This window comes from Elephantulus edwardii, unplaced genomic scaffold (genome assembly GCF_000299155.1).
Source record: "Elephantulus edwardii isolate Elephantulus edwardi_28Jun2011 unplaced genomic scaffold, EleEdw1.0 scaffold00065, whole genome shotgun sequence".
NCBI classification, from domain to species: Eukaryota; Metazoa; Chordata; class Mammalia; order Macroscelidea; family Macroscelididae; genus Elephantulus; species Elephantulus edwardii.
The window spans coordinates 1,387,216-1,413,365 of record NW_006399815.1 but is presented as its reverse complement, the minus strand read 5'-3'; the positions used below and the strand labels follow the sequence as shown (position 1 = coordinate 1,413,365).

Sequence of the window (26,150 nt, the reverse complement as noted above, 5' to 3'; positions counted from 1 at the left end):
TTACTGAGAGCCTCTGGGCAGGTTCAACCCACCGACTCAGTTTACAACCAACTGCTTAACCATTTGTGCCAGGACACCTTCAGAATCAATATTATCCCTACACTGACTTTATGGTGTCTAGCTATATGTCATGCACCTGCAAAACTCATGCTCCACTGATTGCCCTGTCATACTCATTTGAGCTCCCTTGAGAACGTCCAAGGCCAGGCCCTCTTTACAGATCTGCACTATGTGATCTGTTTAAGATGGTCCTTCACTACTGGCCTTCCCTAGCACCTGAGGCCCAGGATATCTGTTTACAGCTTTGGAAAGTCTTTTTGTGTATCTCTTTAGCTTCTCTTCATCTGAAGTTTGCTCATCTTTGAAAGCATAAAAGCTTTCTTCTAAGAAGAGTTCTTAATGCTTCTTGTCAACAGGGATCAAGAGATGCTTGTTTTAGGGCTTGAGAAGAATAGCAGTCCCCACTTACTTACTCCTCACTCTGTAGGTCATGTATGATGCTTCCTTCACATCCCAGATGCACCATGAAAAAGTCTCTGCCTCTCTTTGCTACAGAAATTCAGTAAGACATCAGGTACTTAATTGAGACAATACAGTCTCCAAATCATCCTAAAGAAACCCTGAAACCAAAGACCACTCTTACCTCTGTACTCAAGACCTCCAGGGAAAGGACAGGGCAACCAAAAGTTGAGGGGAATTGGAATCAAAAGAAGAGACACATTTAAAGTTTTCTTAAATTGCTTTAATTTGAATTCGAACTAAATCAAGCATTCAAGCCTGGCTGGCTCTGTAAGACATCATCTTGTTCTCCATGGGGTAAAAAGAAATTTGTAATTGAGGTCACGATAAGAAGCCCTAGTCTCCCAGGTTTCCCATTCTAGAGTTCATTTGAAGCAAATTTTGGCTAATGAATAAGTTTTAAAACAATTATGTTAATAGAACCAAGCTATAGGTTTCTTTTTTCTTCTAACACTAAATCTTTGAGGGAAAACCAAAAAAAGATCCAGGATCCAACTCTGTAACTGCACTAATCACCCACAAGGGGGAGCTCCTTGATGCAGATACTGACCTGGGCTCAAAAGCAGCCAAGCCTGGAGCCCTTTATTCGTGGTTTCCATTAAACACACAAGTTTCTCCACAGACTTTTCTCTAAATAACTCATCTCCCCGAAGCCAGATGCTCACTGCTTGGTTTCTGTGACCTGATTTATTTGAGGTCCTCAAAAACAGATGGTTTGTATGTAGTTCACTGAGGTGTATATGTTAACACTGATAATCTTGAACTTCTATCAAGTTCTTTTTTTTAATTTTTTTAATTGTATTATTTTTACATGTACCGTCAAATCAGATCTGACTGGTACAGGAGGAGATTGCCCCTCCTTCTCCAGCAGAGCATCTGGTGGATTTGAACCACGTACCTCTGGGATTGCAGTGCAGCGTCTTGCCACTAGGCCACCAGAGCTCCCTTCAAGTCCTTTTTTTTAAAAAAGCAATTCAAAATACATTCACAGTAATAATAACATCAAGTTTGCCCTGTCATCAGAAAGGAAAACATGAGTCCTGGAGAGATAAAAGACTTGTACATGGTTCCACATATATCAGGGCAAAGAGCTACTGAGGGATCACCTCTAGACGCTGGATCTTAATCTATGTTTCCAAAATGCTAAAGCACAGAGAGTTGATTACATCTCTCTATTATTTATAATTTTTCCATATGTGTATTTCGTGGAAAATGGGCGCCCACATGGGTATTTCTCGGATCCTCAGTGACTTAGTGCCCTCACTGCCCTCTCCAGCACAAAGCAGATAAGCTTCCTAGGCTGAAGGAGCTCTCCCTGCTCTCGTGCCTTTTTCTGGCTCAGAGTTCTATCAGTGAGAAGATACCACGTAGGCAGTGGCGATGTATTTCTTGCCATTTCCATAAGTAGACTTGTCCCAGGTGTACGTCTGAATGGCCAGGGGATGACCACCCAGGCTTAAGCGGCACCTGTGGGGGAAAGATCATCAAATCACAGAAGCCTTCCACTTTGCCCTGCTCCTCTCCTTGGGCTGGCGAAGTCCCTCTTGTTTTAAAGGGTCTTTAATAAAGGGCTGCTGCAGCTTTTCTCAACCACTGCCTGCAGCTCCACAGAAGCAGGAATTGCTTTCAAAATATATTGTTTATTTTCTGTCTTCTTAAAGAGCACTGCTCTCTAGCTTTCTCAAAGTAGTATTCCACAAACATAAAACCCCAGATTCTAGAGCTGAACCAAAAACTGTTGAATCAATTCTGATACACTGTTGCCTTTTAGGACAGGATAGAATTGCCCCCATAGGATATCCTAGGCAGAATGCCCCATCTTTCTCCTGTACTAGGACTGACACCACTCCCACCCACCCATTGAGAGTCAGTCTAGGGTTGCAGAAATAGGAGGAGGGTCAGAGAAAAGGAAGAAGACCCTCATGAGCTGGATTGACTCAGTAACTACCACAATGGGCTTGAGCTTGACACATCATGAGGAGATACAGGAGAGGAGAAGGTCAGATTTGTTTTTCTTAGGGTTACTATGAATTGTGTCAACTTGATTGGCACCGAACAGCAACAAGAAGACACTCTGAATTTCAAGCCTATAAGAAGCCTCCAAAACATGAGGCTTAGTGATTGTTAAAAGTATTCTTGAGGCTCCCCATGAAGCCTCAGGGTCCACTGCAATTCTGTCAGTTTTATGTAGTAGGATCTGACAGAAGTAAGTACTTTAGGGGAAACTGGGGACAGTGGTTCTCTGCTAAGAAGTTTGGCAGCCACTGATCTAAACCCAATGACTCCATTTTCCAAATAAGAAAACTGTGGCACAGAAAGATGCTTTGTCCAAGCACACATGGCCATTTAGTAGGAGAATCTGGATCTCCAGCCCTTCCCCTGCCTAAGGTCTGATTGCAGCTCCAGCCGCCTCTCCAGGCCCGCCCAGCTCAGTACTCACACTTTGCCTGGCCTGGCAATGAAGCACAGGGTGTAGAGTGCAAACTCAAACTCCGGGCTGCTCCCAATGAAAGCAGCACCTACTTCCTTATAGTAGCCATCCCAGTTGAACTGCATGGCCAGTACATCAGGATAGGAGTCCCACTGTGGAGAGAAGGGTTGTAAGGGGTTCTGTATTTCCACAGAGTGGAGGCAGACAAAGGACTGTCAAATGCCACAGTCAGCTATGATTTGTGGGAAGTCCAGAGGAGGCATGCACGGGCTTCCCAGGATGAGTAGATTCTTGAAATAGAGGAAACAGCCTGCCCTGCTAAGGTATCTGAGCCCACCTTGCAAAGGCCCTGTGCCTGGACCTGGCAGTGTACATCCACCAGGGAGGCCAGAGTACACATCCATACAAATGTCCCCAGGGCAGCACCTCACACTTGGAAAAGAAAGGCATTTTCTTACTTCTATCATATTTCTTTGTAAGGAAGGACCGGTCGTTGGAGAGGGATGTCATGCTTGGGAGGGTGGATGGACAGACCCTCGATGAGCTGAATTGATTCAGTGACTGGAGTGATGGGGGTGGGTGTGTCAGAGACAATAAGATTGGCGCAGGATAGAGCAGGGTTTAGGGCTGTTGTACATAGGGTTGCTATGAGTTGCAGGCACATAACAACAGCAATGTATTTCCTGACACAAGACAGCAAAGGTTGCTTTTTTATAAACTATGGCGTTTAACTCAGAGTGGCCAGGTGGAAGCTTCCAGACAACTGGCCATCCTTAAGGAATATAGGCACTTTAAGTCTCTGGTTCTCCCCTCTGAGGGCACCCCCAGAAGTGCTACCAGCTGCCTCATGCCCCCTGCCATTCTTCAGCATTCTCTATTTAGAAGAGAATCCCAGAGTCCTGACTGGTTATACCTCTCTCTAGAAAAGGAGAAGTCAGATTCCCTATAAGGGTGCTGGTGAGAGACAAGCCTCACTCCCTGGATTCCATTAATGGAACAAGGAAGGAAGGCAGGAAGTCTGGGCGCTAACAAGGCTTTCCCAGCCCGAGGGGTCAGGGTTCAGCACTCACAGGCCCATCGTAGGTGTAGCTGTAGTAGTCAACCAGGCCTTCCTTCTCCTGCAGGTAGAAGCGGATCCAGTTGTGGAAGCCCGTGACCTTGCCTTTTTTTACTTCACCTATAACAAAGAGTCCAAGGTGAGTGATCAAGGCTCCCTCCCTTCCCTCTCATGCCTCCCACTCCACTGACAAAGCTCTCACCCTGCCCAAGTCTCTAATGTCTCTTATGCCCACCTATGCTTTACCCACAGTCCCTCCCATCCCTATGTCCCACCTCAAGACTCTTTTTATATTCCAAGTGTTTGGGAGGATTCCTCCACTTAGCCACTCAGGAAACCCTGTTGAAACATTCCTCGCGGCCTTTTCTCTAGGAGTTAGCCACACTTCACAGAAGCTTTGTGGTGTGAAAGACCATGGCCCTTTTAGGAAGCAGCTTACCAAGCACTGCAGGCAGACAAACCTGGCTGCAAATCTTCTCCCATCCTAGAAAGATACCTTACCTGTCCCAGCTCAGTATCTGTTCTTTCCCTTTTCCACTCCAGAAGGCACTGTTCTTTAGAATGGTTGCTCAAACCTCACCCTCTTGGCCTGAGAGTAGAAGTGTCCCTCTCTGCCAGCTGGTTTGTCTACTGGCATATCAATGCCCAGTGCTGCCCTGCTCCTGACCAAAGTGATTTCTCTTCATCTCTCCACCGCTAATGCTTTTCTGCCAAAGACAGTGATCCCACCTGAGAAGACATGTTCAAAGCCACTTGAATCTCCCTCATCGTTGCCTCTTGAATAGAGTCCAAACCACATGTTCTTCAAGTCATCGACAAATTCTTGTTCTGAGCTGTAGCGATCTGGGGAGAAGAGCGCAGAGAACTTAGGGTAGGGCACAGTTGGGCCAGGTCCTGGGGTGTAAGAAAGTTATCTGTCCCAGTATATCAAAAGACACTTGAGTTCAACCAACAAATACATTTATTATTACTTCAATAGTGACCTATGGGACACCTATTTTGGACCATACACAGATCTAATAAAGGCTGAGGATTCACAGGAGATGTTGTTGTTGTTGTTGTGTGCCTTCTAGTCGCTTGTGACTCATAGCTACCCTATACACAATAGTTTGGAACCCTGCCTTATACTGAGCCAGTCTCACTGTCTCTGACACATCTACCCCTATTACCCTAGTCACTGTGTCAATCCATCTCATTCAGCAGCTTCCTTTCCTGCACTGTCCCTCCACCCTTCCAAGCATGATGCCCTTCTCCAAAGACTGGTCCCTCCTGGCGACATGCCCAAAGTATGTGTGACAGAGCTTCAAAATCCTTGCCTCCAGGGAGCAATTTGGTTTCACCAAGACCTTTATGGTTTACAAGGTCTTTATGGTTTACATTCCAGTGGAGGAGACCGAGAATAAACAAGGAAGCACTACACAATTAACATGATATCAGATAAATGCTATGAACAAAACAAAACCAAATAGCCCCAATTATAGAAGCTCTTCTAGAGAAGAAGATCTTACTCTCCTCCCAGATGAGGAAGGAAACCTGAATGATAAGGATCTGTATGTGCCAAAATCTGGAGCAGATCCTTCCAGGCAGCTTGAACTGCAAGCACAAAGCCTTTAAGACAGGAACAAGCTAGGTGTTCAATTAACAGAAAGGTCAATGTCTCTGGAGCACTGTGAGCAGGAGGGGAGAGTGGTCAGAAAGGAGCTCTAAAAGGCAAGGAGGCCAGATCATGCAAGCCATGGCAAGAAGGTTAGATCTCAGCCAAATACTAATAATAGATTTACTGAGCACTTCATACGTTTAAGACACTGTTTTAAGTGCTTTTGATGTAATGATACCTTACTGAAACTTCACATTGAATATTTATATAAGGTTAGTGTTAACTATCCCAAATTTATAGATGAGGAAACTGAGGTAAACAAAGGTTGTATAAGGCATTGTTAGCATGTTGTTATGTACTGTCAGTCAGAACCAATCCATAGGGGATCCTCCAGGGGGTTTTCAGAGGCATTTAATCACAAGGGAGGAGACTGTCTATCACTATCCCTCCAAGCAGTGGATTAGAACAGCATGCCTTTGGATTGGCAGTGTATCTCCTCACCGCTAAGCCCCCAGAGCACCCTTCTGGGTAACAAGATGAGAAAAAGAACTTGAGCTTGAATAATCTGGCTCCAAAATCCAATCTCAAACATTCAACAGGTAGTCTTAAATTTATGAAGTTCTATTCTATGATAACTTTATAACAAGTCACTTCAGACATAAGGTGAATTTTTTGTTGTTATGTGCCGTGGGGTCATCTGCATCTCATAGCGACCCTATGTACAACAGCCCTAAACCCTGCTCTATCCTGTGCTAATCATATTGTTTCTGACACACCTACCCCCATTGAATACCACATTACTTTTTTTTAAAGTTGCCATTATTTATAGCCATTTATTATCTGTATCTTGTAAATCTGATCTTTGGTTTTGGGGGTTAGAAACATTAGCTCTAAGAATGATAATACTAGCAAATTACATGCTGCAACATTGTACATAGTACATATTACTAGCCATCAAATGTACCAAAGCAAAACCAAAACCTGGGTGGTGGTAATAAGTAAACTTCACTGTAACTCTGGTACATCCTAACTTGGGACTGCCTGTTTAATTTCTCAGTGGTAAAGAGATTCACTGATGGATTTTAAGCAGGGCCTTTATATGAAATGAGCTTTGTTTTTCAAGAATCAACAAGGTTGTGTGTGTAGAAAGGCTAATTGAGAAGTATGAGTGGAAACAGAATGACTTGTTTTAAGATTAATGCCTTGTATACATAAAAAGTGGAAAAGGCTTAGGCTGTGGTGGAAGACTGGGACAGTGAGTGGATCAGGGCTAGATTCTGAAAGTGGGAGGGACCATAGTGACTGATGGAGGAGATGAGAGTGGGTCCAACAAGGTAAAGAATATAACTCTCAGCTTGAACCTGAACAGCTAGATAAACTGTGGTGCCATCTGCGAAAAGGGGGAGAATGAGGGAGGAGCAGGTCTGGAGGTAGGAGTAGAAATCCTAAGTTTCCTTTAGAATAAGTTCTGTGTGGGTGCTGATTATCTATACAAGTGCAGATTTTAAAAGGCAGCTAGGAGTAAAAGGGAAGGCCAAGACAAATTTCAATTTAGAAGTGTGGTAAAATAAATTAAGATTTGCTCACACACACACACACACACACACACACACACTAATTTTTTAAAAGAAAGAACCTGAAAGTCATATTGCTTTGGGAAAGTCAAAAGTCTCCTGTCAGGGACCTCTCCAAAGTGGTAAGGAGCAATGATGTCAGTTTGAAGAGTAAGGTGCACCTGATTCAAGCCATGATCTTTTCAGTCACTCACTAGATGTCTGAGAGATGAACAATGAGTAAGGATGACAGAAGAAGAAGTGATGCCTATGAGCTGTGGTGTTGGAGGAAGGAGAGCACTAAAAGTATCCTATGGACAGCGAAAAGAACAAACCAGAGAAGGTGACTAAGAGAAGGTGCAGGTAGAGCATTCCTTACAGGCAAGAATGGTGAAGCTCCATCTCACATTCTTTGGGCATGTTTCTAGAAGGGAATATTCTTTCCCCCCCCCTTTATTGTGATTTTAAGGAAAGTTTACAGAAAAGTTGAATTTTTTTCCATTCATTCATTGTTGCACACTTTCCTCCCTACACCCCAGTACACTTAAAAAAAATTGTTCATTGTTGCATAATTTCCTCCCTCCTCCAGTCCATTTTACTATGAAACTCTTATTCTGGACTGTTGTCATGCAAATAATTCCTAATAATATATTCCTTTTAAGCAGTTCTTTCCTTCATCTGTTCCAATGCAGTGTTCATTATTTATCCCCTCTTTTCTTAGGTCACCTCAGCCCCCAGTTCTACTACTAGAAATATACCCTAAAGAAACCAGAGCTGCCAACCAAACAGATATATCCAAACCGTGTTTATTGCTGAGTTCTTTACAATACCAAAGAGATGGGAGCAGACCAAGTGTATATCAACAAATTAATGGCTAGAAAAACTGTAGTATATTCACACAATGCAATCCTGTGCAGCACTGAAAAACAAGGAACTCATAAAATATCACACAACATGAGTGACCCTGGAGGACATTATACTGAGTGAAATATCTCAGTCACAAAAGGACAAATACTGCAAAACACCACTGTTATAATAAAGGGGGTATTCCTTAGAAAAGGGCATCATGCTTAGAAAGGTGGAGGGTCAGTGAGAGCACAACCAACAAGATGGACTGACACAATGACTGCAGGAATGGGCTCAAGTCTGTCAGAGATGATGAGGATGTCACAGGAGAGGACAGGGTTCAGGCCTGCTGTTCATAGGGTTGCTATGAGTTGGACTCAATTCAGTGGCACCTAACAACAACAAAGGAAGAAGAAAACTGTGAAGGGCTTACTCTTAAGCCTCTGATTCTCTCCTGGTTTTACCCCAAAGAGGACACCAGGGGGCAGTGAAGGACTGTGTCCTCATGATAAAGATTCTGGCGTGTAACTTCTACAACAGAGCCTTATTGAAGCCTAGGGACCTGCCACAGCCCTGAGTAGTGATGGAAGACTTGGGGAGCGCTGCCCTGAGACAGAGGAGACAGAACCCAGCTGCCCAGAGTTCAGGAAAGGAATCCAGACAACACTAACAAACACAACTCCATACCAAGAAGGCCAGCAGCCAAAACTTTTTTTGGTTTGATTTGAATGTATCTGGAGTTGCTCCAACCAGAACTCTTACGGGTAGAACTTCCCTCTCGAAACCTTTGTTGATGTTCTGGTTTTGTTTCCCTAGCAAAAATGTAACGTCTCCCAACTATCTTCCTAGACTTAGTGCAGCAGGAGGGAACAGCATTAGACACCACCTGCCTGAAGGGACCAGTGAATAGACAGAGAATTGCCCTGAAGTGAGAGTGGTGGGAGTGGTTTGACACCCTAGGAAGGACCCTGAGGCTTAGGCTAGAGTGCTCTGGTAGGCATGGGGGAAGGGTTAAGTAGGGCAGCTAAGATCAAGTGAAAAGATAGAGGGATCTCTAAGGCAGGCTGAGAATCCTTAACCTGGTTGTGTCCATAACCTCTTTTGGGTTCCTCTCTTACCTCCTGCATGATCCCCTGCAGACAAATCCTGGCCTCCATATAGTGTCTACTGTTTCCCCACTTACTCGCTTAGCCTCCCTGCCACAAGGACAGGAGAGTTGTCTAGCTCTCCTGCAGATAGAGGTGAGCCCTGGGTGCTTCCCCCAGGGCCTGGGATGACTCACTCACTCTGGTGATGGAGGAAGCTGTAGAGTTCCTTCATGACAGCGGTCTTCATGATCTCTCTAAGGAAGGTATCCTGCTCAGCCAGCTGCTGGTCGCTGAAGTGCTCCCCGTGGCCTGTGGCCCGCTGGTAATTGTTGAGGAGATTGATGAAGGCAGCATAGGTTGGTTTGGAGAGCAGCTCCTCATTGACATAGGTGAAGAGCCTGGGGGAAGTGGAGGAGACTCACTAATAGGCCTAAATATGAAGTAGACACCAGGAATTGCCAGGGTTTGATTTAAGAGCAAAGTTGGAGCCTCTAGATACTGACAGCTACTCCTGAGGTCATTCTTTTTTTCTATGTCATCTTGAAGGTGACTTCTATCTTTAGCCTGCCCAATTACAGAAAGTCACCTAACTATATACCCCCAATCCCTCAAGATGACCTTTGTCTCTGGAGACCTTTTTTTTTTTTTTTTGGTCTCCTTTCTTTCTCTTTCTATTTGATTCTGCCTCGTTTTGGGGTTTGGAAGGGAGGGATGTCAAAGGTTATAATCATAATGTAGTCAAGACCGTGCCCAAAATGTGCACAGAGGCACCTCTGCCTGAAGCCTTGTGGCTCTAATTGTCCCCAAGTTCCCAGTGCTGCCAGTATTCGCTCTCCCCTGCCACTTGTCCAACAGATTCTCAGTCCTGATCCTGCCTTATTTGAAGTGACAAAATATGAGACATGAAAAGAGTAAGAGTTGAGGGAGAGATTTTTTTCTAGCAAGCAGGAGAAGGCATGAGGGGAACTCACGGTTCTGGGCTGCGATCTACTTTGTCTCCCGTATCCGAAGATGAGATGCGGTTCTGGCTGTTGAGAATGATGTCTGACTTCTGAGCCTTGTTGATGTCTACCTCATAGATCTTCTCAGAGATGCTCTGGAGCTCCTCCTTGGTTATAGCGTCACTGCTGTGAGAGAAGCCCTCTGCAAGGAATTAAGAGTGGTCTCAGAGCAAGAGAGAAGACTGGTGTGGGTGTACTGCTCTCCTGAGCACCTTCTAGACGCTGGCAGGGCAGGAAGCCCTGTGGGACAGGGGCATAGTCACACACTCTGGAGCTGGAGAGCAGGGCACTACAGTCTAAGGGACTCTTTTTTTCCCCTAAATTTTATTTTTATTTTATGTGTGTGTGTGTGTGTGTGTGTGTGTGTGTGTGTGTGTGTACCATCAAATTGGATCTGACTGATACAGGAGGAGATTGTCGCTCCTTCCCCAGCAGAGCATCTGGTGGATTTGAATCGTGAACCTCTGGGATTGCAGTGCAGCTTCTTGCCACTAGGCCACCAGAGCTCCCCTTCTAATGGACTCTTGAGAACATTACATGCACTGGCCCCCAATGGCCACAGGTTGTCCATCCTGCCCCACCACCTTAGGAAGGTTCTTCAGCTTTGGGACACATCAAAAGCTTCTGGAAGGCTGGGACAAAACAGATGGCTAAGCCCGGCCTAGAGTTGCTGATTTTGTAGGTCTGGGATGAAACCTTGGAGTTTGCATTCTGGTTAAGTTCTCAGTTGGACTGGCACTGCTAACCCTGAGACCACACATGAGGAACCACTGCTTTCGTGTGTCCCTCTGTCTCTTAGGGCCTGAGCTGCAGGGAGGGAGAACTGACCGTGGCTACACAAGGTCTCGAAATCTTCACAGCAGTTCTCAAACTCTTGGCAGTGGGCGTCACAGTGGCATGGGTGGTGCTTGTCCATGGCTTTATGGCAGCGGCCTCGGCAGGAGCTGGGTGCTGAGTACAGGTCTAGGGGAACAAGAGGTCAGCTTGTCTCAGGTAGACAGACCATGATCGGTCACTCTCAGTGTCCCTCGGGGCCCTTCCCAGCCATTCCTTCCCTTACCCCTGCTCCTATCACTCTTCCTACTAAAGTTCTCCAGGGAGGAAAAACAAACAAGCTTAGTTTGAGCACATCCTTCACGGGCAGGAAGTCCTTTCTGATGCTGAACTTTACTTTCTGGTCTGTTGTTTTTATAATCTCCCCACTCTAAAAATAAAATAGCTTCCACTTCCTCTCCTGGCCTCTGCCCAGCTTTCAGATGTTCTCTGCCTGCCCCCAGGTGGGCAGCCCCTCAAGCTCTTCTCCCACTTTGGTCAGACTTTAAATGAAGCAAGCCCTTCTCTCAACCGCTGCACTGCCCATCTCTTAGGCTTGGGCCTGTCCTGTTGCTACTGCTATGGCTCTGCCCTCTCTGTTACCACCTGCACCCCCAAATCTGTCCTCCTTGTTACCCCCTCACGCCCTTCCTCCTTTATCCAGAAGGTAGACTCACTGCTAGCTGGGCCTTCGTCAGCCTCTTCCTCCAGCTCCAGGAATGTCTTCTGCTCTTTAGGCTTCTTCTGAGCTGCTGGAGGTCAGAAAAATAAAGTCACCAACCTGCCCTATTATGCTGAGGAACATGGAGGAAAGACACTCATCAAGCTGCATTGACCCGATGGGCGGGGCTTGTTGGAGATGTGGGGATGGTGCGGACAGGGCAAAGTTCAGATCTCTTGTTGTTTGAGTCATAGTGGACTGGAAGGCACATGACATATGATACCAGTCAGCCCAAAGGCTCTCCCCTCCTTTCTCTTGGGTTCTCAGCATCCCAGGTCTCAGTCAGATGTAAAGGATAAATAATTGAAAACTAAGAAAGATGAAATCATTTGTTGTTTTTGCTGTTATGTGCTGTTGAGTTAGAAACAACTAATAGCTGGACCCTCCAGCGAGGTTTCAAAGTCTGAAAATAATTTGTTGTTGTGCCAAAGAGTCGGAACCAACCCATAACTGACCCTCCAGTGGGTTTTCGGAGGCAGTTAATCCCACAGGAGGAGATTGCCCATCCTTGTCCTGTGGAGCAGCTGGTGACAAATTAGCCAGTGACAAATCTTGACTCCCACTCGGCTGCTCCACATACTCATCAGCAATAACCCGGGTGTGTTTGGAGTAGTGGGCAGTGATCTCCTTGGTGTGGGTCACCTCTGGTTTTTATTTAGGAACTCCAGTGGTATGATCTATATGGAGCTTCACTGCAAACCCTGAGGGTTGGAATCCATCAGTAGCTCTATGGAGCAAAGACGCGAAGTCTCCTCCCGTGAGATTTACAGTCTCAGAAGCCCAATGGAGGGCCAGCTATGAGGTGATTTCAACTCAACAGCAATGAGAGGAGGAGGAGGAGGCATTCAAGCAGTGAAGTACCCGTGGGCTAATATAAAGGCTGATGGTTTGTATCTACCCAGGGATGCTTCAGAAGAGAAAGTCTTTGTAATCTACCTTCAAGAAGACATGTTACAGATAGTGATCAGGAACGGTTACCAGCCTGTCCCGTTTATCAACCAGGCAGCAGTCCCCTGTAGGGACAGAAAAGGAGAAAAGCTCAGCCCTGAACTGGGCCTACTCCCAAGTGTCAGCTGGAAGTAGCCAGAAAGACTTCTTCATCTAACTCCCTGAAGAATCAGGGCCGAATACCTCTCAGGGGAGAATGTCAAGGGATAGGATTGCTACCTGGTGGGTCTCTATCTCTTTGTCTCTCTCCCCTCACACATCTCCCATAGGAGATGGCTAAAACCAAAGTTTCTCAGAGGAAATAAGGAGAGAAGGAAAAAAACAGTTGCACCAAGGTGATAGTACATCCGGCAGGAACCAGAAAGGGGGTTACATCAGGAAGAAGCCCCATCCTCAGGAATGGAGGGGATCCAAAACCCAACCAATCACCCAGGTCCTGAGGCAGGGCTGGGCAGGGCAGGGCTATGACCAATCTCTTGAGACAGGGAGCCAATATAATATATGCTGTCAGTCTGCCAAAAGGCTTGCCTCCATCCCTGACTTTCCAGAGATGTCCCTCACTTTCTTCTTTGCTTTTCTTTTTAACTCTTTCATGTGGCCTATCTCTATCTTTTACCAGACATGTTCTATTTATTGTGGTACCTTAATAAATTATTTTCACTTGTTTGGCTTGAAAAAAAAAAGGACATGTTGTGATGTTGTTGTTGTTGTTGTTGGGTGCCATCCAGTTGAAAGTGACTCATAGCTGGTCTTTGAGGGGGGTTCTGAGACTGGAAATTGCTCAGAAGATCACCCATCTTTCTCTGAAGGAGCAGCCGTGGATTCTAACTGCCCACCTTTCAGTTGGCAGCACCAAATCCTTACCCACTAGGCCAACTTTGGGCACTCTAATGTGCCACTCTTCTCTGAAGTGCATGAGTTTGCCATGCATCAGCTCAGTGACAACTGATGATATTCTTTAGCTAAAATGGACAGATACTCCCTGAATTTCCCTCCCTCACTTAGGAACATGCTGTACTATACCTATAATCACTCCTAATGAGTCAAGGATGAACTCCTCCCAAAGCCTCAAGGAATAGGAGGCCAGCTTCCCTCCTTTCTCTGTGCCACTCACAGGGGCCACCCAGACTTTTGTTTGGAGCAAGGGCATGTTCAGAAATCACATACTTCTTGCCACCCCACTTCCTGAGCACAGCAGTCTGAGTGACAATAACTTTGGCTGTGGACAGAGAAAGGGTAATGCACGGTGGAGAAGTAATAGGCAAGAAATGTCCTTGGAGATTCTGAACTGTTCTCCCATCACACAGGGGAATGGTGAGAGATGCTGGTGCAAAGTGATTCAGAATCTATTCATGCATTTGTTGAATGGTCCTGGGTTATTAAGAGTCTTGGTGCAGTGGTAAAATTCTTGTCTTCCATGAGGAACACCTGGTTTCAATTCCTGGTTGATGCTCCTCATATACAGCCACCACTTACCTGTCAGTGGAGGTTCATGTGTTGCTATAATATCAACAGTTCAAGGAAATTCCAGACTAAGATGAGCAAGAAAAGCCTTACAATAATCTTTTTAAAAATCAGCCAGAAAGATTGGAAAGCATTATGCTGAGTGAACTAACTCAATCTCATAAGGACAAATACTGCATAAGATCATTATTATAAAAACAGAAGGATAACTAGTAAAACATGTATGGGGACCCAAAGAGAGGAAGGGGTGAGAGCAGAGGGGTGAGGATGAGTAGGGGCAAAATTACAGAGTTTCAGAATTTGGTGGGTGAAGGGAGAGATCCAACAGGGACCAGAAAAGACAGAGTAATGGAGGACAACGTCTAATCGTGATTAATTTTATAAAACAGTTAATGGGAATGATTGTATGAAACACAATGTGAATGAAGAAAAGTGTAAAACAACATATACAAACTTTGTAAGTAAACTAATGTAAAAGAATTAATTTGTTTTAAATCAGCCAGTGACAACGTTACGGATCACAGTGGTCTGAACCCAAGTGCAGAGTTGCTGTAAGTTGGGTGCCTATTCCACAGGAGCTAACAACACCACTGGGTTATTGCTAGTCATGAGGCAAGCTATTCATTCAGTCAACAAACACTTGGTCATTTAAGTGCTAGAAATCCAGAGAATTCTTGGTTCAACTACATGCCATGCTAAAATGACCTCAGTGAGCTAACCTGAAATGCCAACCATCATTTCCTCCCCCGCTCCCCCACTCCACCCTGGAAAAAAGATCTGAGTTGGAAATCAGACTTAAAGATGAAATAACTTTTAAGATGAGTATTATCTCTATCGTTAAGTGCCAGCCTGTAGCCCAACATGTTGGGCTACAGATGACCTGCTGTGAGGAAGGGGTAAGGAGCCCCTGAAGAAGACTAGGCTATCATGCTGGGTACAGACTCTGTCCCTGAGCTTACCTGCCTGGACCTAACTATCTAGGCCTCAGTTACATACGTGTGTGTGTGTGTGTGTGTGTGTGTGTGTGTGTGTGTGTATTTACATATATATATATAAAATCTTTTGTGAAAATTGAGAAAAGTTTCCTTTGGGGGAAAAGCAACTCAGTAGGCATACATTTTTGTCTGAGTCTTTGGCCTAATGAGGAAAAGGCACCACATTCTCTCAGCAGGTACAGTTCCAAAGCAGCACATGGCTCAGGGAAAAGAACTAATGTCTCTTGTCCTCTTCCCCGGGAGGCACCCTTGGGCAGAGCACAACTGTGTGCTGTCATCTTGGTGGCATTACCAAGTGTGGTTTTAGTGACCGTGTTTTCTGAACACGACCAGTTAATTTAGCAAGGCTTTGTTCCACGATACAGAAGATGGTGTTTCTGGGAGTCTAAAACAAGATTATTAAAAAATTATTTTTCGAAGTAATCTGTTTTAAAGTAATGCCTTTGGAGCAGTTGAAGCACAATGGGCTTTTGATGATGGTGCGTGTTTCTTTTTAATCCCGGGCTGGGGATGATGGTTGAGGCTGACTGACCTTTTGGTGCACTCAGCACAGGAAGGGGGGTGTGAGCGGTGACAGGCACTGTTCCTGGTGATGCCACAGTTGTCAGAGTTCCCTGCCATTTTTGTGTCATTGTGATTTAAAGTGTTACATAACAGCTGGGAATGGAACTCATGCCAAAATTAATTTTTAGCGTTTTGTGTGTATGTGGAGTTACTTAAACTTTCAAGATATTGTTAAATCTTTCTACTCAGATGGCTTTCCTTTCTATTGTACTTTAAATTGGGGAGGGGTGTGTATGTGTTAAATTGGGGGCAACCTGGGGAATCTGGGATGAGTGGTGGCCAAATCCCTGATGCTCCACATGCTCTTGTGCCCTCAGAGCCCCTCCCATCAGACCCAGACCTCCTACCACCAGCTTCCCACCCGCTACAGGGAGGCTGGGGCAGCTCCCAGGTTCTTCCTCCCACAGGGATCCTCACCTGTACACAGGTGCTCATAGTCGTCACAGCAGTCCCCGTGCCGGGGACACCGGCGGTCACACTGGCAGGCAGCATCCCGGTCAAAATTCTCGTGGCAGCGAGATGCGCATGACTCTGCTGATTCTATGGGCAGTAAAAGACACAGACTCTGTGGAACACTATTCTCACAGAGGTTCTTTCTGCTAGACAACACTGACAGGGCAACCTCACTGGGCAGAAACATCTATAGCCATGCTGGTCCCACATAAGCCTTCTCTTTGGGGCCTACCATCAAGACAATATTTCAGGATTCTTGATACCTAACAAGAGAGCTCTAGTGGATTAGTGGTAAAGAGTTGTGCTGCCAGCCTGAAAGGATGCAGTTTGAATCTACCAGCTGCTCTGTGAGAGAAACATGGGCAACCTCTTATGCAATTTCTGGCCTCTGAAAGCTACCAGGAGGGTTAGCTATGAGTCTGTTCTGACTCAGTGGTACTTAACAACAGTAATACATAATCAAGGGGACTCTGGTGGTATAGCCTATATTGAATTGTGCTATTAATCCAAAAGCCAGGATTCCCAGCAGTTCGAGTGCACCAGTGGCTCCGTGAAGAAAGGTGGGCGATCTCCTTCCACCGCGATTTACAGCTTTGGAAATTTAATGGAGAGTCCTATGAGTCAGAAGTGACTCTTCAGGAGTGCATTTGAGGTTCTTTAGTTCTAATATAAACAAAGGAAGCCTGGTGGAGGCAGCTGAAAGGTCAATAATTTGAATCCACCAGCACACCCAGAGCAAAAGATGAACAGTCGCCTCCCATAAAGATTTCTAACCTCAGAAACCCAATGGACGGTCACCAGGAGTCACAGTAAACTGGCAGTCCTAGTGGTACCATGATTACATGTCCAGCTGTTAACCAAAAGGACAGTGATTTAAAGCCATCAGCTGCTCCAAGGGAGAAAGATATGGCAGCTTGCTTCCATAAAGATTCAAAAACCTAATTAAACCCACTGCTGTCAAACCAATTCCGACTCATGGTTACCATCCACCAGGTTTCAAAGGTTGTAAATCCTTGTGGGAGAAGACTGCCCGCCTTTCTCCGGTGGAACAATTGGAAGACTTGAACTGCTGACCTCTGGTTAGCAATGCAACACACAATGCACTACACCACCAAGGCCACTTCTCATAAAGGTCACAGCCGTGGAACTCCCATGGGAGAATTCTCTATTGTACAGGGTTGCTCTGAGTCAAGTCGGTCTGACAGCAGTGGTTTGGGTTTGGGTTTAGTTTAATATAAAGCAGGACCCCTGGTGGTTTAGTGGTGAAGCATTCAACAGCTAATAAAAGGTCGGCAGTTCTAACCCCCCAGATGTTGTGCACTAGAAAGACGTGGTGGTTTGTTTCCGCTCTTTACGAAAGAACCCAGCTTGTCACGGTTGTGTAGGATCCGATCCACAGCCGACCCTCCAGCAGGTTCCTGGAGCCTGGAAGTCACACAAGAGGAGATTGCCCAACTTTCTCCCTCAGAGCAGCTGTTGGATCCAAACCACCAGAGACTGTCCACCTTTGGGTTAGCCTCTGCCACCATAACAGCTTGTAAAGGCTCTCAGGCGGTTCTGCTCTGTCCTTTACGGCTTCTACGGTTGGCAAAGGGTTCGCACAGAATAGAAGTCCCTGGTTGGTAAGGGCTATTTGATCTCAGCTGCTAACTGAAAGGTTGACAGTTCAAATCCATCAGCAATGTCTCAGAAGAAAAGTCTGGTAATCTTAAAAATAAGCCGCTGAACACCTTGTGGAGTACAGTGATGCTCTGACACTGGTGGCCATGCTCTGAGTTGAAATAGACTCAACAGCAACCAGTGAACCCAGGATCACAAACTCTAGGGGCTGGCCAGGTAGCATAAAGACAAAGAGAAGTGGGACAATAGAAAGAGGTAGAAGCCTGGTGAACTTGAGAGTGACTGCCATGATGACAGTGTACAGCCTCATTGCACTTTGGTTGACTGTTGCCCTGTTAGGTTGCAGGTTCAGTGTTGCCAAACCCTCCACTTTCCCCAGAGACACTTTGATTCCTGTGTGGAATTTCTCAACATTTAAAAACTCCAAGCAGACCCAAGAAAGTTGTTCAGGGGCCGGATAGTGCACCTGTCGCGTAGATGAAGGTGAGTCACCCAGCTGTGCTGCTCTGGCCTTTCTCCGATGGCCCACCCTTCCTTCTCATCCCACCCTGACCTGTTTGTGTTTTCAATGTCTTTGTTCTTCCTTCCCCCCTCATCCTGTCTCCACTGCACCCTCTTTTCCCCTGTGTCACATCTTCCTGTTCCTTCCAGGCCTTGGAATGCATTTGAATTAGTTTGTGCTCTGGGTGGGGAAGGAGGCGGGTGTGGGTGAGAATTGGGCTTTGGAATAAGATTCTATTATGTAACCACAGACCACAGCCCTGACTGGAGCCAAATGTTGCAGAAGCAGACTTCTGATTGCAAGGGATGCAAGACAAGAAAATTTTGAAAGTATAAACCCACTACCTCTCCTGAAAAAACAAGCAAACAAGCTCCCAACTCTCCGTGCTTTGCTGTGGTGTGCATTTGGTCAGCCCCAATAGCACACCACAGCAAAGATAGCCAAGGGTACCAGCCAGGGCGGCAGCTAGACTGGGGGCTGTTTCCTTCTATCCCAGCTTTAAGGGTGATTTACAGAGACTTTGTTTCCATTTGAGGTTCCTGAGGTTTGGATTGGGCTAATGCTAGGTTTCAAGGTCAGGCTGTGGGTTATAATGTCAAGATCAGAGGCAGAGTTACCATTTACATCAACATTTCTCTCAAAGAGGAAACCGAAACCTAATTTAAACCAGGTTTGGGGTTAGTTAGGTTTAGATTAAGAGTTCTAGTTGAAATTTGGATTTGAATTAGTCTCTCTCTCTCTCTCTCTCTCTCTCTCTCTCTCTCTCTCTCTCTGTGTGTGTGTGTGTGTGTGTGTGTGTGTGAGAGAGAGAGAGAGAGAAAACCCCAAAAAATTCTGGTGATCTAGTGGAAGCAGGAGTGGCATCCACTTCCTAAACAACATACCTCTAGAAACTCTATGAACTCTGATAAACGATGATAGTTATAGAAAGGCCTTTTGTTCATAAGATTATTATGAGATGTGCTTGACTCGATGGCAATCAACAACAACAACAGTGGTGGGGAGCTGTGCTGCCAACCCAAAGTTTCGAATCTGCCAGCTGCTCCATTGGAGAAAAGTGGGGAATCCCCTTCCTTGCAATTTACTGCCTCTGAGAATCCACTGGAGGGTCATCAGTGAGTTGGTTCTGACTCCCTGGCACATAACAACAGCTAACAAGAATTTCGTTTGGTAACAATGGGGTTCAATTTAATATGGCATTCAGAGTTGACAAATGTGACAGGATTAGAAGAGCAGAAATAATCTCATGTTTTCCTTAGATTTGAACTGGACTTTAGTTCTGGCTACAATTTCATGGATGTATATAATCTCAATTTAAGCTGGATTGGACTGCAGGAGAGTATTAGGGATTTGGGTTTTAGTTGCTGGTTTGGATAGCTTAACATAAAGGTTGAGAACCTGGCCTTGAGCACCAAATTGCTGGAATTCAGGTTCTGCTGCTTCCTTAAGGCTTGGGGCAAGGTGTTCCTTGTCTCAGTTTTCTTATAAAGAAAATGAAAATAAAATGAAGCAATAATGGAACCCATCTCATAGAATATCTGTGTAAATGTACTGAGTCAATCCCCTTTGAATTCTGTATTTCCTTAAGTAATTAAGTCATTAGCTCTGGTTGCCCAGTGGCTAGGGAGGTGTGCTGTGCAACCCTTGCTTGAGACCATCAGCTGCTCTGAGGGAGAAAAATGGGCCGTTTCCTCCCAGGCGATTTACACTCTCTCAAAACCCACTGGAAGGTTAGCTAACAGTTGGTTGCAACTCAACAGCAATGACTTTAAGGGGGTTTTGGTTGGGGTTTTTTTCAGCCATTAAACACATGAAACTAAATAGTCAACATTTACCCTAAAACAAAAATGTGACGCTAAGCAGGGGCAGTGGGGTTAGCTTCATGGAAACAGATCTAACAGAATGGAAAGAATGAGAATTCTGACACATTGTGGAAAACGTAACCGACATTATGGCAACTACTTGTATAAAAAAGTTATTAAATAGAAACTTAATTTGCTATGTAAGCTTTCACCCAAATTATAGTAAAATATACACATATTTTTAAATGGGGTGAGTTCAATATTTGTAAAGCACTTAAGCTTGTATGTGACACATAGTGGTGCCATGTAAGCGTCTGTTTGTTAGATAAATAAAGGCAACAAGTGTCGACTGGTGCGGTGGTCCTGCCAGCACACTTGGTCTAGCTGACGCTCCCTGGGCTTCCCTTAGGCTGGGGCATCAGCACATTTATGTACCTGCTACCTCTTTTTCTGCTGGCATCAACACAATACACATGTGCACTTTATATCAAAGATGCATTAGGTCAAGGTTAACCAAGTCCTGGGGCAATTTCATGTTGTCTACAGGTCAGTTTGAAGACTAAGGTGTGCCCGATTCAGGCCAGGACCTTTACAATCACTTACTATACACTGGAGAGTTGGAAAATGAATGAGAATGACAGAAGAAGAGTTGATGACGTCTCTTAGTTGTGGTGTTGAATAAAAGTGCTGACTATCCATCCAGTAGTCAGCCAAAAGAACAAATGGGTATGTTTTGGGTGAAGTTCAGCTAGAGTGCTCTTTAGAGACAAGAATGGGGAAGCTTCGTCTCTCATACTTCGGGCATGTGGTTAGCAGAGGCTGTTCCTTGAGTGGAATATCATGCTTGGGAAGGTCAGTGAAGAAGAGGAAGATCTGCTTTAAGTTAGATAGACAAACTGGCTGCAGCAATGGGCTCAAGTGTGTAAGAGGTGATAGGAAAGGCACAGGATAGGACAGGGTTCAGATCTGTTCTTCAAAGATTTGCTATGAGTTGTACTCAACTCTGACACTTTACAACAAGAACAGCATTCACTGGCTCGGGCAGGCCTCTGGTCCAGTGGAACCTACACACACAGACACAGACACACACACACACACACACACGCAAAACAACAAAAAAAATCCAACTAGCTATTGAGTCACTTCTGATTTATGGCAGCTCCAAGTGTTATAGAATACAACTGCTCCGCAGTTTTCTTATCTGTAATCTTGCTAGAAGCAGATCTCCAGGCCTTTCTTCCACGACTGCCCTGAATTTGAATCATCAGTTGCTAACCGTTCCATTAACAGTTGAGTTACAACTCTTTGTGCCAGTCAGAGATCGACTGATCGAGAAGACTAAACCCAAGGCCATTTGTCTCTTCAAGATCATAAGAAACTCTCTTGAATCCTAAAATGATGCTCCATTGAGACCCAAATGCAAAGCTCTTAAGGAGAAATTTCCAGCCCAGGAGGAAGGCTACCTCTGCAGCCTGTCCAGACGCCTGGCAGTACATCCAGACTCCAAAGGGAGAGGATTCAGACAAATCAGGTCAGTGTTTTTAATGGGCCAGATCAGCAAGTCCAAGGAATAAATTCACTCCATTCCAGCAACTGGCACCAGTTGAGAAGGCATACAAGTGAATAGTCAGCTCTGTAGGGTGCAGAACACCCCACACACACCCTGGACAAAGCTGAGTAGATTTTTTTTTTTCATTTTCCTTCAAGAACTCTGTCCCCAGTAGGAGCCTCCTGCCAGGATTTCTTCCAATTCTCTGTGAACTAAGTCTGCTTCAATACAACCTTGGGAGTGGAAAGCAGAAGGCAGGAGGAGTAGGAGGGACTTTCCGTGCAGCACCTCCCTGTGCTGTTTGGGAACATTCAGGGGACAAGTCAGCTGGACTGCTCACTCACACACCCTCCCCCTCCCCTCCCCATCACATAAGCACTCTGCTCCTGCCTCACTCACCAAGCCAAGTGCCTGAATCTCAACTCAGTACCCTTCAACTTGCTCTCTTCTGCCTCGTGTCTCTGACTTTCTTCATTTTGACCTTTCCTGTCTTGGTCTCGGGTCTTCTCTCCCTTCCCCCATGGAGAGTTTGGGGCCTCTGATGAAGTACTAAGTTTCTCTGCACCCTTGAAGACATCACATGCCAAAATGTCCACTCCCTGTTTCTACTGCCCACCAAGAAAGCTTAGCCCCAACCTTGTGTGGTTATAGTGTCTCTATATGCTAACTCATTTGGGCCTCCTGGGTCTGCCTGCACCATGCAGGGGCCTCCCAAGTGATGCTGTTTCCATGGAGACTTAGTTAGCCAAAAAGATTCATCTCCAGGACCAGCTTCCTGCCTCAATCCACTTGAAACAACAAAGCCTTTAGCACCCAACTCATAAATGAGGACCTGAGGCTGGCAATGACTCCTCAATATGAATCATGTGCTTTCATCAGAGTTCTGAAACGTTGAAATTGTCTAAACAAGGGAAGAGCCTTCTCTCTCACACCTTAGGAAGGAAGGCAGCATCAGCCACTGGAGCCTCACTCCAACTTCTCAGCTCAGTCACATTGCTTCTCTTGCCACCCTGCAAGATTCAGCAGCAGAGATTCCAGCCACACTGGTCAGGCCGCTCTGTCTCCTCCCTTAGGAGTTTTTCCAGGGTCAGAAGTCCTTGCCTCCCACCAGGTCCTGATGTGCTCTCTGCCTCCACACCAGCAGGTCTGAGGCCAGAGTGTGCCATGCTCTTCCTCATTCTCTGCCACTGCCTCTCCGCCACTCAGGGTGCAGGCAGAGTTGGCTGCTGTGCTAGGTGTCCAGGCGGGCGTACATCATCCCCTCTGGTGCTGAAAGGGTTGTGAGTAGCTTTCCTCTCCAGAGGTTTTCCCTTTAGGAATCCTATTAACCTCAAGAAAGAAAGGAAGGAAAGAAAACCAAATTTTTCTGTCCCATGGTGACCCCACGTGTTACAGTGTACTCCTAAGCTCATAGGCTTTCTTGGCTGTAATCTTTACGATGATGTCGTTGTTGTGTGCTCTCAGAGGCAATAAACTGCAGGAGAGGATACTTCCCATCCTTCTCCCATGGAACAGCTGATGAGTTCAAGCCACATGCCTTTGGGATTACCTCTAGACCACTAGCGCTCCCTATCTTTATGATAGTAGATCACTAAACCTTTCTTTCATGGCCTATGTGGCTTTGAACTACTAACTTTTTTATTAATAGCTAAAATCATATCATGCCCTCAGAGGCCACCTCATCCACAACCTGATTAGAAATGACTTCAAGATTATCCCAGTAATATTTATAATCACAGTTCTAATCAAAGTTCTGACTCCTAGAGATATCACTCTGTGAGCTGCTTCTCGTCCATTATCATATTTAATAACCACAGAAATCCTGTGGAGGAACAACGTGGGTGGGTTGAATGAGCTTCAGGCTCTGATTCTTTCTCCTCACGGGTAAGAAAGGATTCTTCCCACAGCCCCCAGCTCAGCCTTCCCCCCTGGCGCTACTTCCTACTAACCACTAATTAACACACCAACGTCAATATTTTGCACAATAACTAAAGAGGAGAGTTAGTCTCTTGCTAGCCTCAGCTGTAAGCCATGTCCCTTCTCTGCTCTTCAGTTGATCTCGGAATGAGGCAAAACCCCATTCTTCTGACTATCCCACGTAGAACGTAGCCCACCTCTTAGCCAGGGACCCTTCAGTCTTATTCCTGAGCCCACCTATCTCCTAAGGTATTATTCCAAGAAAGATCACCACCTCAGATGACTTCACCCATCACCAGGCAATGCACAGAGTTACCAAGGACATCGAGACACAAAACCCCAACAGATCCCAATCTCAGCTTCACATCATGTGGTGTACTAGGGTAGAGGGTGGGGAACCTTGGTTAGCTGAGAAGTCAGGTTAGACTAAAGGATGTTTGGAGTAGTGCGCCAAGGAGTCAAGAAGAGACTCCATGAAATGAATCCATCATCCATCAGCCCTAGAAACTTCCTTCAGCAGTCCAGTCCAGAGATAACTTCTACACCTCCAAGCATACTACACAAGCACAAGCCTAAGATGCTCCCACTTTAGGAGAAAGCTGACCCCTCACTTTGCCACTTTAGCCTCACCCTCCACCAGATTCCTCATCTCTGATCTTTTATTCGAGAGCCCCCAACTATCCCTTCTCCCATCCCTCCCCCCCCCCAGGCAGTGACTTACCAGCCCAGGCCATGCCACAGAGCACAGCCACTATCAGGGGGACACAGGCCCTCATGGTGCCTGGTTGGAGGCTAGAGGAGGCTTGGCTATTGGACTTTCACTGGAGTCAAGGTTAGCGCCACTGCTCTCAAATGAGCCCTCATTCCTAGGCGGGTCCTTTTAAAGACATCAAGACTTGTGGATCTGGTGCCTCCAGATCCTCTCAGGAAAGCGTAGGGGAGGAGGGACCCCAGATGGATAGGAGGCGGGAGGAGGTGGGGCTCAACAGCTGTTTGAAGCCAGAAGGCAGGTGACTAAGCTGGTGGGTGATGCCAGATGTTTAGAACAGGTAATTCTAGCTGTTTATAGCTATAAATTAGGTCATCTAAGCAGGCAGAGTAAGATGGACCTAGGCTGTGAGGTTCTCTATCCAGATTAGGAATACCTAGGGGGTTCATTTTGAGAGTCCTTTGAGAAGCTTATTTTGGAGTGATTCCCCTCTAAACACTCACCTACCTGGAACCCATAGGCCTGATCTTCTAATGAGCTACAGGTTGGTTTCACCTTTGAATTCCTCATGCTCAGGATAGGTACCCAGCACCTAATAATGTGGTCATTATGCATTTGACAGTCCCCAAGCAAAGGCTGGAATTAGGACAGATATAGGAATTATGGGTCGGAACAAGGGCTATTCTTGTTAGCATTGTTATATCCAATTAAGAGACACACACTACAGGATCACAAGTGAGTTCCTTTATTCTTTGCATGGGGGAGGGGGGCAGCAAGTGTCCCATCAACACAGCAGGATTTTCCAATTCCCTAGCTCCAGGTAGGTGCTTTTATCCTTTTACCCTTACTCCCGAACCCCACCCCCCCAGATGCTGAGCTGCATGAGCCCAGGCTACAATATCCTGCGGTCGACATATTTCTAAGGGTACAGTGCAAAATATCTACACCTTGGGCTTATCAAAGGTACAGTACAAAACACCTGTATCTTGGGTTTATCAACAATAGCAACTACTATTTCAGGAAACAGGTCAAAACAAAACTTTAGGGCTCTGGGCAGAAATTATCCACACACAGGGTTTGGTTACTCAAATGGAGTGTGAGCTACATAAAGTGGAGTCTATTTGGCTTTTCAGCATGAAGCTGCTCTGTCTACACCACCCTAGACTTGCAAGTGGGTCTCTTACAGAGTCAGTAGCTCAGGTTTAGTGTGTTTTAGGTTTGTAATAGGTTGTAGATATTTTAAGAAACAGGAAACAGGAAACGCAAAATCAGTCAAAGGACTCAGCTTCTTTCCCCTAGGAAACCTGGATCCTACTCCTTCATCCTCTCCCTACACCCTTCTTTCCCAAGAGATAGATGAGGTTCTCAGGGCCAGTTGTTTCCATATCCAAGAACAACTTGTGACTGATTCTTCTCCCCTCAGTAATAGAGGGGAAATCAGATAAGCAAATTGCCTTTAAAAAAAAAAAAAGACCCCTGCATGAAAATTCTCAGGCCTCTCAAAAAGGAAAGTATTGTATAAAAAGGCATATATAAAACTCTAGAATTCTAGAAGTGATTTTTAGTTCCTGGAGTAGGAGTGTGTCTTCCTGCTGTTGCTGTTAAGGTGCTGTTGACTGTGACTCATAGCAACACTATGAACAATGAACCTTGTCATATCCTGAGCCAACTACATGGTCTCTGACACACCTGACCCCATTGCCATAGTCCCTGTGTCAATTCATCTCATCTAGGGGCTTCTTCTCTTGCTCTGCTCCTCAACCCTTCTAAGCATGATATCGTTCTCCAAGGCCTGGTCCCTCCTGAGAGCATGACCAAAGTATGTGAAATGGCATATCAAAATCCTTGCCTCCAAGGAGAAACCTGGTTCCACCCTTCCCAGGACAGACCTGTTTGTTCTCTTGGCACTCCAGATGCATAACAAGCAATTGAGAAAACTGTCATCGCTCTTTAGCACGCTGGAGATTAACAGCAGATTTTCCCAGTGCAATTTGGCTTTTG

The 26,150-nt window shown here is 45.7% G+C and overlaps 1 protein-coding gene across 2 annotated transcripts; it reads right to left on the bottom strand.

Moving 5' to 3' along the window:
- Positions 1–1,839: 1,839 nt before the first annotated feature.
- Positions 1,840–24,216, bottom strand: ENDOU (endonuclease, polyU-specific). Of its 2 annotated transcripts, none has more exons than XM_006888166.1 (11): positions 24,158–24,216; positions 18,517–18,521; positions 16,015–16,128; positions 11,583–11,654; positions 10,921–11,055; positions 10,063–10,234; positions 9,290–9,489; positions 4,737–4,850; positions 4,021–4,127; positions 2,960–3,102; positions 1,840–1,986 (listed from the first exon to the last, which is right to left on the bottom strand). In XM_006888166.1, the coding sequence occupies exons 1-11, from the start codon at positions 24,214–24,216 to the stop codon at positions 1,869–1,871; spliced, it is 1,239 nt and encodes a 412-aa protein (XP_006888228.1). In that variant the 3' UTR covers positions 1,840–1,868. The 2 variants fall into 2 exon arrangements, with proteins under 2 accessions (XP_006888228.1, XP_006888229.1); XM_006888167.1 differs by lacking the exon at positions 18,517–18,521 and adding an exon at positions 15,197–15,201 and having other exon boundaries at positions 11,583–11,643; positions 16,015–16,137; positions 24,162–24,216.
- Positions 24,217–26,150: the final 1,934 nt, after the last annotated feature.